We start from the raw sequence: 14,541 nt of genomic DNA on the forward strand, positions 1-14,541 counted from the left end.
TTGATTTTAACTAAATAAAACAAATTAGGCGTTGATATTGAAAGTCTTTGGTAAAAGGAAATCTAGTAGTATCTAATAAATAGGGAAATAGACAGAAGTCGTAACAAATAACGTCACTCTCGTTAGGAGGGTGGGCATGAGACATTTGAGTTGTTAATCTCAAACGTGTAGAGTGTTTAGCCTTAAAAGGTTTAAAAAAAGAATGAAAAAATTAACAAATTACAGAGCTATGAACAAAATTGAACAAACGTCTCACATTAATAAGTCTACAAACATTCCACCTTAAGACATGTCACCCAAGACTTCTATGGCTGTTCACTTTTTGTAGCTATCCATGCTGCAGCATATATATGCAACAAATCCATTCACAGTCAAGAATCCAAAGCGATTGAGAACGATGTGTGTACATAACTTTTTGAGAAAGCGAAAACTTAATGATTTTCGAGATCTTAAGCAGAGTAAGCACGAACATGCTTCCTTTTCTCTCATATCTAGAAGTACACCAATATAAGCCTGGGAAAATCAACAACTAAAAATAAAAACTTAATCACAAATTATAAAATAGCATCACATAACTTTTTGGTAAAATCACGTGCTCTAGCAACTTATGTGATACTGCTACTGAATCACTGGAGCTAATTGCTTTGCTGGAAAGATAATCAAGAATACAGGATTTTGGACCAAAACGAAATGAATCATTATCAGCAAACAATTAAGATTAAGAGCTTCTAAACATATAGTATGTTCAAAATATACCTGACAGTACATGTGGTCCACTGGAATATCAAACTAATACATTGACAGCCAGACTAAAGATCACAAGCAAGAACATGATCAGCACCTTCTTCTGTAATGTAGTAGGTAGTTACTATCAAAATTACACTTTGCGTTCTTTGACATGTTTCCCTCATAGTGAACTTGACTTAATTCAGCATTTAGACCCACAAAAAGAACAAAACCTATATGACTCGTACATAAATAATGGGTTCAAATCGCTGCTGCTACTTGCTCCAGATTCCCAACCCAGCCACCAATCTTTCCACCTGTACCCAAGTTCTTCAAAAAGTGCCAAAGAACTATCAGGCGGGTTTAACCACAACCACGACACATGGTAACTGAAAGATCACAAAGTTAGTGAATGATCTCATGAATTTGTTCGTGTTATGTGTTTAAGTGCGACTTTGAGATTATTATACCTCATTGTGTTGGTCAACTACATCCGAGTTGACATCTAAAAGGGTGATAAGAACCATACTTGACCTTTACCAATACCGGTCACACTGGTGCATTAAAGGAAGCCTGGCAACAATTTCAAGAGGTTAGTAAGAGATCAATAAATAATCATTGCTAAAATAGATGGGAGTCTCTAAAATGCCACTGGTGATAGTTTATGATGTTGCAAATACCTTGTGCCAATTTGAAGAGGTTAGCAAGAGCTCAATCTAACTGTGCCATCCATCTCCAAGGTTTCATAATGTACCCAATTATTCTTCATAACAGATAAAAACATCATGGGTTACGTTAGATCTGATTATAAAGAAGAATTAGAATAAGGCACAAAAAGCATACTAATTGGAAATCCCATGGTAGCGTTATTTAGTTATTTCTAGGACCGAGATTGACTTTTTCTTTATAAGTAATTTCTCCATTTGAAGTATTGCAAAGAAATATCTCATGAAATTCAGCCTCATATCAGAAGATAAATATATTCAGGGTGCTCACTAAATTATGATATGTTATCAGCAATAATCTATCACTTATAAGACTTTACTTACTAAGATCATAATGATAAACCTTAACCATAAGGAAGACATTAGGATGCAACATCCTTCAAGACGAAAAGTGCAGAACTTGTGCCATTACACTTCTATATCCCGGCCAACATAATGATAGAATCGGTCTAAAAGTGTTAATTATTACTACTTAAAGAAAGAAAACACCATATTAGACATTCAGAAAAAGAATTTACTCCTTTACTTGTAGAACCCGTCTGGCACACTTCAAGTAACTTTCCCTATCGTTCCCAAACCTACAGCTAGAATGTATAAGAAGTAAAAAGAGTTTCAAACAACCAAAATCATAGATTTCAACTCATTCATCGTATGATGAAGCACCTCTATGCTCATATGGTTTAACTGTTCGATTATACTCTACTCATCATATAATGAAGTACCTCTATGCTAAGGTGGTTTATAATCAATAATTTTGGTTATTCGGAAGAATGAAAATAAAATATATATATATATATATATATATATATAATATGTGAGATTTTATATATGCTACTGTGAAACTCAAAACCAAGTCATATACAGACTAAAACTACTTAATCATGTAAGATTGCAGCAAATCCATACATGAATCTATTACCTTGTTCGTTGACAACTAAAACCACAACTTAACAACCAATTTCCATGAATGTGAACCCTACTCATTTATGCCAAATTGCCAACAGATCACTAAAGCATAATAAAAAAATCCTTAAAGCATAAGTATAATGTATAAATTGAACATAATATATGAGATTTTAGATATACTACTACGAATTTGAAACTAAAACAGATACATACTTGGCTTTATAGCCATTGTATATGAGCGAATGTGCCCATACTTGTTTATCATTAGATGACACTATTTGTCAGATTTTTACCATTTTTTTTTACTCTCTATATCTCTTATATATGAAGTAAAATATGATTAGGATACATAGTACCGATAAACTATGTGTGATGACCCAATTCTATATACGATCACTTCAACTCCTTGATTACCAAAAACACTGACAATCTAAGAAAGAAAATAAACAAATACTTTTGACCGAGTAGCAAGGAAGTAACGTCCTGATTAACACGCATAACTTCAAGGTAGCCCGATCAGTTGCCGATCATAATCCTAAATCAACAACTGACCAGCAGCATGAACAGGTCTAAGAGTTACCTAACAGTAGCCATAACAGCTTGATTAACGACCCGAATAGCAGTCTCGAAAGAGAAAGGGAACATTAGAAAATAGCAGCGTTGATAGCAAAGACTAAGTCAACAAAATTAAACCTCCTCGCATGTTTTCCACGAATACGCAAACCACTAATCTCCTGCTACGTTATCTTCTTTCTTAGAGCTAATATTAAGGTATATTAAATTGTTTTAAGTTCACATGCCTACTGCAAGTCAGAAAAGACATAATAAAACGAAAAAATAATTACGTTTCGATAAGTTAAGAAGAAGAGGATTGTAACTCAAGAGGGCATATATGAAAAGAAACTTGTACTCGAGCTAGCAAACCCATCAGTTTCCACCGGGTTACTTTCTTTTCTGAATCATCATCAAATTTTGGATCGACAGTGCCATTATCTTCTACTGCTTCTTCATCTTCATTCAGCAAATGATGCCATAAAAAACTTCCCAACACCAACAATGGGCACAATTTCTTTTGCATTGCTCTTTTCGTGAACCAAATTGTTCCCTAAGAACAAACTATTAAGTAGTTGGTTACCACTTTTCCAACAAAATCACGAAAAGAAATCCTCCAGGTGCATTAATGGCTGCGAAATCAATGATTCCAGAAATTCAATCATGTATATAAGTAAGCTCGTTTATTTCAGAAAACATTGGAACCAAGAACACGTATGCATCCACGAAATTTCGACAGTCACATTATATTTCTTATCATCTTAAAAGAAAAAGAACGCAACTAAGTGCCACGTGATTGCAAAAAACTCGTTGGTAAGTGAACATATCTACACTTCATAACTCTACATGGCATCTTATAAACCCGGTCAGGCATTCTACTGCAGCAAAAGCATCCCAATAAATCCTAACTCCATTTCTCTCCTAAATCTTAGCTTCAAAATCGATAACTACTCCTGTTTGCTTGTGATGGGAAGTCTAAACATATAAAATGACTCAAAGTATAAAATCAGGGGATAATATTCCTAAATATCTAAAAATCAACGAAAAAGAAGAAGAATTTAAAAAGCAGAAATTTTAGTTAAAGAAATATACCCTAGAATCATCATTATCATCATCCTTTTAAGTCAAATATTAAACCTAATTCCTTGTATTTCTCATCAAAATTCCACTACTAAATCCAACTTTGGGAAACAAATCAGAAAGATATATATAAAAAGTAATGATAATAAGGAGAAGAGATCATCAATAATAATTAACCAATTATAATTAAATTACCTTTACTTTTGAAGTATTGTTGGAAACTGTTGCTTCCATGGATGCTCAATATCTCCTTGTAAGTTGTAGAGTACCTGCAATTAGAAAAAGAAAGGATAACATTAGACAGGAAAAATGGAGAGGAGGATCAAGATCAAAAATTAAAACCTGTTGTTAAACTAAGTTATAACCGAGTCATGACATTCAATCAAATTAATATTAATGGTGTGAATGAGTATCCCATTTAATCGATTGAATAATATCTCCATGAAGCTCAAAAGACCATAATCAAAGCAAACTGATATAGTTATGGATGGATGAATAAATGGTCACACATTGATATCTGGAAAACGAAACAATTGCATTAAAAGCCCAAATCAATTGATACATTCATATACATCAAAACCAATATATATTCACGAATTGAAATCCTTACAACTATATAAGATTACATTACATAATGGTCTTTTTAAAATAATAGTGATGATCGTTTTAAAATTTATAGTTAGCAATACCTCAGTTGCTAAGTCTTTTCTTAAGAGATCTCTTAGTGCTTCATTCCCACCCAACTTAAGTCACACTGAGCAACAAGCTAATGGCCCAACATACTGAGGTAATTTATTTTCTTATTCATTTTACGAGTAAGCAAGTTTTTGACCAATTTGCTCATGAATTCATGTTATTAATATATCAACGGGTAAGTAGCTTTAATGGAACTGAGTCGAAAGTTGCCTTAACTATATATTTTATGCATAAAGCCTTCTATGAATCCTTGGTGTGCTTAGCTTGACTAAGGTTGCCACCAGATGTTATTAAACTTTTGATGTTTTGCTGTCGTGGCTTCCACATCATCAAAACCACCATGTTAGAGTTTACAAGTGTAAAAAGGTCAGTTAGATGCAATAGACCACTTGAAAGTTGAATACAATTTGATGCTTTTGGCCCTATGTTTAAAATAAAATTTTGATTGTGTGATGATATATGTATGATAATGATGGAATTTATAGTAGAGATGGCAAAAAAAACCCGTCCCAACGGGAAAGCCCGATACCCGAATGGGGCAGGGACTGGGGCATGTATACTTTGACCCGACCCGAAATATATATATATATAAACATTGTATTAATATGCACTCCTATATCTATTTGATTATACATATATATATATATTTATATTTATTGTATAGATCTCATTAATTTATTTGACACACAAGCACATAATTCGGGTCGGATTTCGGGTTAATAACGGGTTTCGGGTTTCAGGTCGGTTTTGGGTGAACTTTTATCCCCAATAGGGTGCCCCGATAAGACCCCCGATGGGTATCAGGTCGGGTTTGGGTTTTATTTCTCTTATCGGGTTCGGGTTTGACATTACCCGTCCCGAACCCGCCCCATTGCCATTCCTAATTTATAGGAGTTGGTTGAATGGGAACACAAGACTAAAAAACATGGCGTGATGCATGGATGTGGGCAAGGTGCTCATACCGTTAATACGTTAATATGTTATGCTTGATGCTGCTAAGCTGCTTAACCAAAACACAAACTTATGGTATATTTTTATTTTTTATTTTATTTTATTATTATTTTTTTCGACAACATTCTATGTAAAGGTTTTTTTTGTTGAGATATTGAAATATCTATATCCCACATGTTTAATGACTAATGAGAAGTTAAGAAATTAAAGTAATTTTTTTTTTAATCTATTTTCCTACTATATATTTTGCTTACATATTTAAACAGTTCGTCTACCGTTCAAGGACAACTGAGTCCGTCTATCATTGAGGGGAAGCTCCGTTAGTCTATCGTTGAGGGACAGTTGGGTAATGAAGCTTTTTATCGGAAAGCATAGACTAACATACGATACAAATAAGAAAGGGATTGATGTAAGAACGCGCCTGAAAAGGTGGTTTACGAAGGTTGGTGATGCTTATGATAATAATAACCAATTAAGTCACAACGCCAGTTGATAGCCATGAATCCATGAGATCATCTACTTTATCAAAATAAATAAATAAATAAATAAATAAACAATTAAGATTTATCCTTTTCTCAACTCTTTTTTGTTTTTGTCATTAACACGTGTAGGTGGTTTTGGGTTAATGGTTAAAGTTACTGTTTGTTTAAACGTATTTCGTCGTCTAATTACTAAGGGGTTGAACTTGCTAAAGGAGGGTCAGAAGAAGGTCGATTATGTTTATTGGCGGTTCCCTGTTGGTGATGGATGCTACTCCATGCCATTAAAATATAATCAGAGCATAGTGTGTAAGTGTGTGAAAACATGATCCTCAAATGAATGATTGAGAGGAGTATTTATAGAGGTTGAGGAGACAAGATTTGAGTACTTGTCTCCTATGACGTTTTAGTACGATCTGGAGCCCGTTGGGAGTGTACCTTCCTCAACGGTGATTGGCTTAGTTATTACGTCATCTTGTCCTGTTGGTCGGTCACGTGCAACTCACACGACAATCTATTCGTTCTATTATGTTGGATCCGGAGCCTGGTCCGGATCATGTGATTACTACTATTCGGGAGCTACGCTGCTTTGTATGTAATTGTTTCTATTCGAGAGCTACGCTGCTTTATATGTTGTTTTGATCAAGTCATAGTGCTAACTATGATGGTGCACTATCACTGTTCATGAAATAGAGTTTTTAACTACCTTTGATATTCAGTACATGACTTGGTGGATATTAATACTTATACACAAATATTACATCTTTGAAGCTCAAACTTGATATTGTTTCACAACATATAAGACTGCTTTGTAGTTTATACAACAACTTTGAATCAAAGTATACAACAAACAGGAAAAAATGAATGTACTATAGTTTTAAACCATTTTAGAAATAGCGGCAATCCGAACAGCTTCCTACTGACAAAAAGTAGAAAATTACTACAACAAAAGGGTACGGAAGTCAACCTTCAAGCCAGGAGATTATGTGCTCAGACTAAATAGTCATAGCGGAGAAGAAGAAAAAGGAAAACTTGGCCAAACATGGGAAGGACCATACAAAGTAACCCATGCCTACGGAAATGGAGCATACGACCTGGTCGACATGGAAGGCAACTCAGTCGGAAGGCCATGGAATGCAGTAAACCTCCGTTGTTTCTATCACTAAGGACGAAGCTCCAAAAAACACGAATCATCCGATTTGGAGCAAGTCTTTTAATAAAATAAAAATTTCTCTTAAGCGAACAGGGTCGCAACCTTTCGCAAATAATAATTATGAGTACGTACAAGTAATTAAAAAATACTTGAATGTTGGAGTAAGAGGACGCTCGTAAAATCCAACATAACCACAACACAAATCTTTATATATATAAGTATAGATAAAAGCTTGGTTAAAACTCAAGCACGCAGATATAAGTCTTTAAACAAAGATATAAATCAAAATGTGCAGAGAGTATAACAAACAGAAATATTAATGTTTAAAGACATTAATTACGATGAGCAATGGGGTTTCTTCTGGAGCAATTCTTCAACAGAGGCAGATTCATCAACAGAGATATCTTTCACGAAAGGAAAATCCACGCGGGCAAGAGCATCTTCGGCTGCTAGCACTCTTTCCGCATTCTGGTCAGAAAAATCGGGCGCCAGGGAAACCAACCCATCCCTGGCTAATTGAGTCAGGATCGATACCCTCTCCTGAGCACGATTGGCATTTACCACCTCCGCCAACAACATGCCAGCCTCTTCACTTCTGATCAGCTCGATACAAACATAAGGGATAACCTCATATATAACCCTTTTCGACTTCAACTCTGCAGCAGCAGCCCTTTGATTAGCCCCCGCCAGCTGGCCCTCAAGCTCAACAACACGGGCATCCCTCTCATCTACGGCCTTCTTACTGGATTCACAGTAGGCACCCATATGATTTATCTTCGCTTGAGCACCCTGCAACTGTTTTACAAGAGCAATAGATTGCTCCCGCTGCTCAGCTAGCTGCCTCTTCAACAAAAGTTGATCATTTTGCAAATGGTTGATAAAAAATTGCTCCCCATGACAAGAATCACAAACAGAAGATCCCTCCTCACGATTGCGCCCCTCAAGTTAGCCAACTGCCTCTCCATATCCTCTTGCTGCTGAGCCAATAAACGAAGACAAGCACCTATAACCGTCCCGACCACGGTATTCATATAAACAAGCTGGTTGTGAGAAGCCTGAAGATTCCCTGCATCTAAAGTCATAAGCTCTCGAATCCAATCCTCTGGAACAAAGTGCAGTAAAGCATTCTCCGATACATCAGGCTCATGAACATCTGTCATGCAACACAATTATGAGCACAACCTGAGGATATAAAAATAACAACAAAAAGATACTTACTAAGTTTTATCTCCTAAGGTCAAAGTTCACCTAATAGCAAAGTATCAAAAATGGATTGCGGTTTCGCTTTTCCCTTTGAAGATTTGGAAGATGACCTCAATGAGACTTTTCTCTTCTTGGAGGGAGTAGCAGCAGGTAGAACTTCCCTTTCAACATCAATAATCTCATGCTCGATGGTCTCCGCAGATGACAGATTCGCAGCAATCACAGACAATTTAGGCTGACACTCTAACAACGGACCCTTCACAAACTCAGCCAATGTAAACTCTAAAGAAGAAGAAAGAGCCATATCAAGAGATATTCAACTTAAATAAAACCAGTACGATGGGAAGGAATAAAGGCACTTACCAGTTCCTTCAACATAAATTCTAACATCGACTCCTTCGGGCCAATGCTTCAGTATGCCGGCTTGATGCAACACAACGTCAAGATAGCGGTCCAATTTGACCGAATTCTGTAGAAGTTGATGATACAGGGGCGATTCAAGGGCATGAGGAGGAGCTGCCTCCTTAAACTTCGATGGCTTCTCACCAGCTATCAACGGTTCATAAGCTTCAGGAATCACGGAACACTCAATAAAAACAAATTCATTCTTCCACCCCCGTACATCAGTACTACCAGGAAGAAATATCTCTACTTTGGGTTTCTTCTGAATAGTCACCCAATCACCAGCATCACATAAATCAAAACAGGTAGAAAAGAGATCTACGGTTGGCTCGCCATCATAAGTGCGACAGAGGATCTCAAAACCAATAATACGGGCAACACCGTTTGGATGCATATAAGAAAAGAGACAATTATAATGGCTAAGAACATCAAGGAAAAAGGGGGAGAGAGGGAACCTCATATTTCCTCGGATTACATGGGCGACATACAGACCCACATAACCCTAAGGCGGGTCTGTGACAGTTTGGCCAGAGACAACCGCCTTATCACAATCTGCCAAATACGTGGTACAAAACCACCGCAACCCCTCAGGGGTAATGAAGGAAGACAAATCATTCCTCCCTACCTTTGCCATTACATCGATAAGTTAAGAAGAAATAAGAAAGATCGTGTGCGTTACCTGGAAACGAAGGAAAATTAGGGCAGAGCGATCAAGAGCGATTGGAGAAATGATCGGATCAGCACATACAGGTAAAATACAAAGGTATTCCCCTTCACTATTTTAATTTTTCATTTTTAACCCTCGAGATATTTTGGAGTCTAACAAAACAGCCAGGTGCTGCCTCTTTCCTTAGACTGGGGGGCTTGATGATATACCCATACGGAGCTCTAGCTCCGTATCCGAAGCAGAAGCAGAATACGAAGTCACCTTCGTACAAGTAAAGTTACTTATACACATAACGGAGCTTGACCACCGTTCAGTATAATCATTCCGGAGCTCTAAAGGAAATAATTACCTAGCTCCGAAGATATATACAACAAAGGATGGATACAATCTATTCCGTAATTAATATCGAAGCTCCGATATACTCGGACACGGCTTGGTAACAAGATTACCACAAATCTCCTTAAGAAGGAAACAAGATATTCACAAAGGAGGAAGAGATTTACCCTAATTCTCTTACCCTCCTCTCCAAGTTATCTACCCTCTATATAAATAGAGGAGGAGCCTCACGGCATATTCATATTCATACACGCAATTCGTATACATCGTACCAATTATACACCAAAACCCTCTCACGAGTTTATTCGACCTTCGAATAAACCCTAAACAAACCCTAATCAAAACCCTAAGTCGAACGAATCGACTTAGTCATCAAACCATCCGGCGGAAAGCGGTCTCTCTGACCCTCTGACCGTAAGGGAATCGCCAATAAACACCCACAACCCAACTCATACCTCCGTTTGAGCCATAGTGTGATTATTTGATCAAACAGCGGAGAAATGCAATATACTTCTTGTTTGCAGTGTGTTTCCCGTTTACTTGAAGACGAAGGTGATCAAAAGCAACAACAGCAAAATCAAGATGCATGTTGTAAGCAATGCCAAATAGATATGTCAGAGTAGCTTTGGTGAAGTCATCTTGACCTTTCCTTGAAGGTGAAAGGCATTTGTTGATGATTGAACATAATGTATGCCATAAGGGATGAAAGTTCTTCTTTTTTTATGTCTCTAAGAGCAGTGACTTCACCATTATAACCCAGTTGATGTACTCTGTGAACCATTTCTAGTGTGGGAGGAGTTGGAACAAAGTTTGTTTCTCCCGGTCTTGAATCAACAGATGGAAAGCGGAGAATTGTCCGGAAATCTTCAAGATTAAAAGTAAATTGTTGCCTGGATCCATCTGTTGTTAGAAGAGATAAACAGAAGAATGGACTTGCTCTTCCTCTTGCTGGAATGAATTCGATGGTTCGCCACATTTCAAAGAGAAGTTCTTCTTCGATGCCTTCGGCGGTGATTGTGAAAACATTAATCATAGGATGATAGGTGAGCATGACCGGAATGATACCAAATGGACGGGAAAATGGTATCATTAGTTGTAGATTATTCTGCATGCGATCAGAGGCACCATCTTGAAGAAAACTTCACGATCCATAGTGAACTAATAGAAAATCAAAAAAAAAAAAGTCAAAAATTAATAAAATCAAATTATGCAGATAGGTAGATGTATTGTGGATGCATGGGTGTTAATATGCATCATTAAGCAAGCTATTAAATGTTGTTATATTTATTTGTGTTGTGATGATCGGTGTTGCACTTGAAGAGGAGTAATGAATGGTGAGAAGTAATTAATCTATGAGAAAAGTGATAGTCTTTGGGCAATTGAAGAAGCGTCTGTTCAATGTCTCTCTTTTCTAATTGTCTTGGAGGCAACTTTACTTATATGGGGACATAGTTAATGAAATAAAATGAAAGAGAAAAACTAGCGCCATTTGCGCGTGTATAGTTTTAAAGAGAAAAGATGGGCCATAATTCAAAACTTTGTATATCAATCAAATAATAAGCTTTAAAAAGGATCACCCTCTAGCTAACATATTTTCTGAAAACTCTCTCCGGTGACGTTTTTGTGCCGGACGAGAGACAACCACGCCGGAGGCAGGTATCATCCTCCATCAATCCATATATTTATATCATATGTACGGTAAAATGAATGGCAGCATTGATTTCTTACAATTGTACAAGCATTGTTTGTTTAATGATGATCATGATATCTGGTTGCTTCATCAAGATATAGACCTTTATCTCATTTGTTACAAATCATTAATAGATTTTCGTGCTTTTATTGTCAGATGTATTGCGTAATTCTTTGAAAACATGTATGAATTAAACCGTGCAATTTGATGATATGTCACAACAAATATATCGATTTTTAGCAAACAAAACTCATACGTCCACGGGTTGTCTAGGTTCATGTGTCATTCATATACCGCGCGCTAGGCCAGAAGCTTGATTGCTGCAATTGTTAGGACATTCTAAAACCATATAGATATACATACATACAAATTAAAACTAAAATAAACTCATGTTGATGGACTTGTTTACATGAATACATACATACTTTGGTTATGGTTTTCTTAATCAATTACTGCAATCTAGATTAATTTGTTGATTCTGAGATAGTACATTCTTTTGATTGTGTAGTGAGCGTTATATATATATATATCATGAGTGTTGAAGCTTGAAAATTAAAAGTGGAGGATAATATGAGCGGATTAGAAAAAGTTCCTTCAAACATTTCAATCCGTGGAGATAAAGAGGAAGAAGATGATTACTATAGTTACTCGGATTCCATGGAAGAAACACATTCAGAAAATAGCTGGTCTGATTCATCCCCTCAGGTGCTTCCTACTTACTCTATCTATCTACCTGTTTACATATAAAAAAGAGGCATGAAGCTAATTAAGCTCCATGATATATGTTGGATGTGTTTTCACAGTTTCACGATGCTCCTACGCCTAAGTTCTCACTTGCTGTTGATTTTTTGAGAAAATTGCATACTTACGTAGGTTAGTTCACATCAACTTGATCTTTACAGAATTGTTATGTACTGATTTCATAAATTAGTTATATGGCCTGATTACAATCGGTGCCTACTTCAGTGCAGAAAAAGGATAGTGCATCCTTGGAGGATATTGAGTGGCAAGATAGTTTCTTAACTAACAATGACCCGACTTTTCCAAATGATCCAACTGGTGAGCTGCTTAACAGTTGGGGAGCTGCAGAGGCCTCCTCGTTTCAAATCCGTGGAGAAACTTATTTGAAAGATCGTAAGAAGGTAAACTTTTTATTTGATTAACGCTTACTCATATTCAGTAGTTCCAACAACTCTTGTGTAAATCATTATTTGTTTTGTCTCAGGTTAAAGGAAAAGGCACATTGATGCACCTTGTTGCAGCAAACATGTTGCGGTCAACCAACAAACAAGACGATTTTGCTGGTCGATCTGGTAGCATTTGTCAGGTTTAGTATCTTTTGTTATTTTCTTTATCCCTAAACTTATCATGATACATTGTGATATAATGTTATGTTATTAAACTATAAATATCCGTTTTGCAGAAATTTTCAGTTGTGGACCTCCCAGATTTTTTCTTCATAGTAAATATGCAGGTAAACTGGTTGGTTAAAAAGTTAGTTATAGTTTGACAGACTTCTATTAACAAAGATCTTAGATAGCTAATATTTCTTACTAATTAACCAGATCCCGGGTCCAACGACAACTTTTCATATTGCTTTTTACTATGCAACCACTACTCCCATCAAAGATGTGCCCTTGCTACAAAACTTTGTAGAAGGAGATGATGCATATAGGAACGCAAGATTTAAGCTCATACCTCGTGTGTCTAAGGTTAGCAGAGTCAATCTTGCATATATGGTGTGTTAATTACTACTACATTTATAATTGAAGTTATAGTTTATGGAAATAAGTTTTCAGTCATAAAATATTGTTTTAGGGACCATGGATTATAAAGCAAAGTGTTGGAAATAGACCCTGCCTGCTTGGGCAAATTCTCAAGATTCAATATGTTCGGGGAAAAAACTACCTAGAGGTAGAAACTGTAACACAATACTCACTTTCTACCTTTATATGCAACATACCATAACATTTGATATATCATACATACCGTTTATAATCAAATTATATAAAAAATAGATAAGTTTATCCATTGTTGCGTTAGATGGTTAAAAGCTGTAAAATATGGCCGGTAACAAAGTAAATCGCATATATACTGGAAAGCCTATCATCCTTTTGAGAGCTAGAGCTACAACATCATTGGTGTACGTATACTTATGAAATTATGTTGTGATTATAGTTGGATATAGATGTTGGCTCGTCTATGATCGCAAAGAAGGTAGCAAACAGAGTTCTGGGCGCCTTCAACAATTTAATAGTTGAAGCTGCATTTGTTATACAGGTAAAAATTGACTTAACCTGTCTGTGAAACAAATAAATTAATAACTGGGAATGTGAACTTTCCTTTTGGGGGTGCAGGGTAATACACCGGAGGAATTACCAGAACATCTTCTTGGGACGTGTCGTATGAGCCATATTGATACCTCAAAAGTGCCGTGTACGTAATTGTTGTGTAAAGAATGTTAGTATCTCTTAGACGTGTCATATGGTGGCAAATACATGATTCGAAGAGGGTTTACGCACCAAGGGTGATTTGAACACAGCTTAGATTACAAGAGTAGCGATTAACTTTGTTGATTTTTGATGCTTAGAGGCTAAACTGATGCAACAAATTTAGCCACTAGACCCATGTATAGTGTTCGTGAATTGTTGTCATTTTTGGGGCCAGAAATGGTCTTTACATATATAGCCAACTATGATAAATAAATCTTGTTCATTATTTTGTTGATCATGCTTTCAGTCATTTTAAATTTTACTTTTTTCTTCTTCCTTTTTTTTTTTCTTTCTTTTCTTGCTTTACTAAAAACCCATAAGCCATTGTTAACCAAAAGTCCTTATCGAAGCGGTTTCTTATTCAAATTTCAAAGTTAGGGTAATGCTATTTACGTACATCAAACATCCTCGTATAAGTCTAAAAGGCTCGTTAATGATCCAATACAATAAATGTTTGTACCGAGATGATAATAATTCGTGATA

General features: G+C 36.2%; 1 protein-coding gene and 1 long non-coding RNA gene across 2 annotated transcripts; one reads left to right on the forward strand and one right to left on the reverse strand.

Moving 5' to 3' along the window:
• Nucleotides 1-565: 565 nt before the first annotated feature.
• On the reverse strand, nt 566-1,266 carry LOC122597406. The gene is made up of 3 exons (XR_006323421.1): nt 1,197-1,266; nt 757-847; nt 566-647 (listed from the first exon to the last, which is right to left on the reverse strand). It is a non-coding gene; the product is annotated as an uncharacterized LOC122597406 (long non-coding RNA).
• Nucleotides 1,267-12,595: 11,329 nt separating this feature from the next.
• Nucleotides 12,596-13,534, forward strand: LOC122595915 (protein ENHANCED DISEASE RESISTANCE 2-like). The gene is made up of 5 exons (XM_043768396.1): nt 12,596-12,625; nt 12,792-12,893; nt 12,990-13,040; nt 13,132-13,278; nt 13,385-13,534. Exons 1-5 carry the CDS (start codon nt 12,596-12,598, stop codon nt 13,532-13,534), a joined length of 480 nt encoding a protein of 159 aa, XP_043624331.1.
• The last annotated feature ends 1,007 nt before the right edge of the window (nt 13,535-14,541 follow it).

Source organism: Erigeron canadensis, chromosome 1 (genome assembly GCF_010389155.1).
Source record: "Erigeron canadensis isolate Cc75 chromosome 1, C_canadensis_v1, whole genome shotgun sequence".
Classification (NCBI taxonomy): domain Eukaryota; kingdom Viridiplantae; phylum Streptophyta; class Magnoliopsida; order Asterales; family Asteraceae; genus Erigeron; species Erigeron canadensis.

Excerpts from the sequence above, each read along its gene's own strand:
- LOC122595915 (XM_043768396.1), top strand. The coding sequence starts at position 12,596 with ATGACCCGACTTTTCCAAATGATCCAACTG. Across the intron at positions 12,894-12,989 it reads GATCTGGTAGCATTTGTCAG|AAATTTTCAGTTGTGGACCT; the intron begins GTTTAGTATCTT and ends TCCGTTTTGCAG. Across the intron at positions 13,279-13,384 it reads TCATACCTCGTGTGTCTAAG|GGACCATGGATTATAAAGCA; the intron begins GTTAGCAGAGTC and ends ATATTGTTTTAG.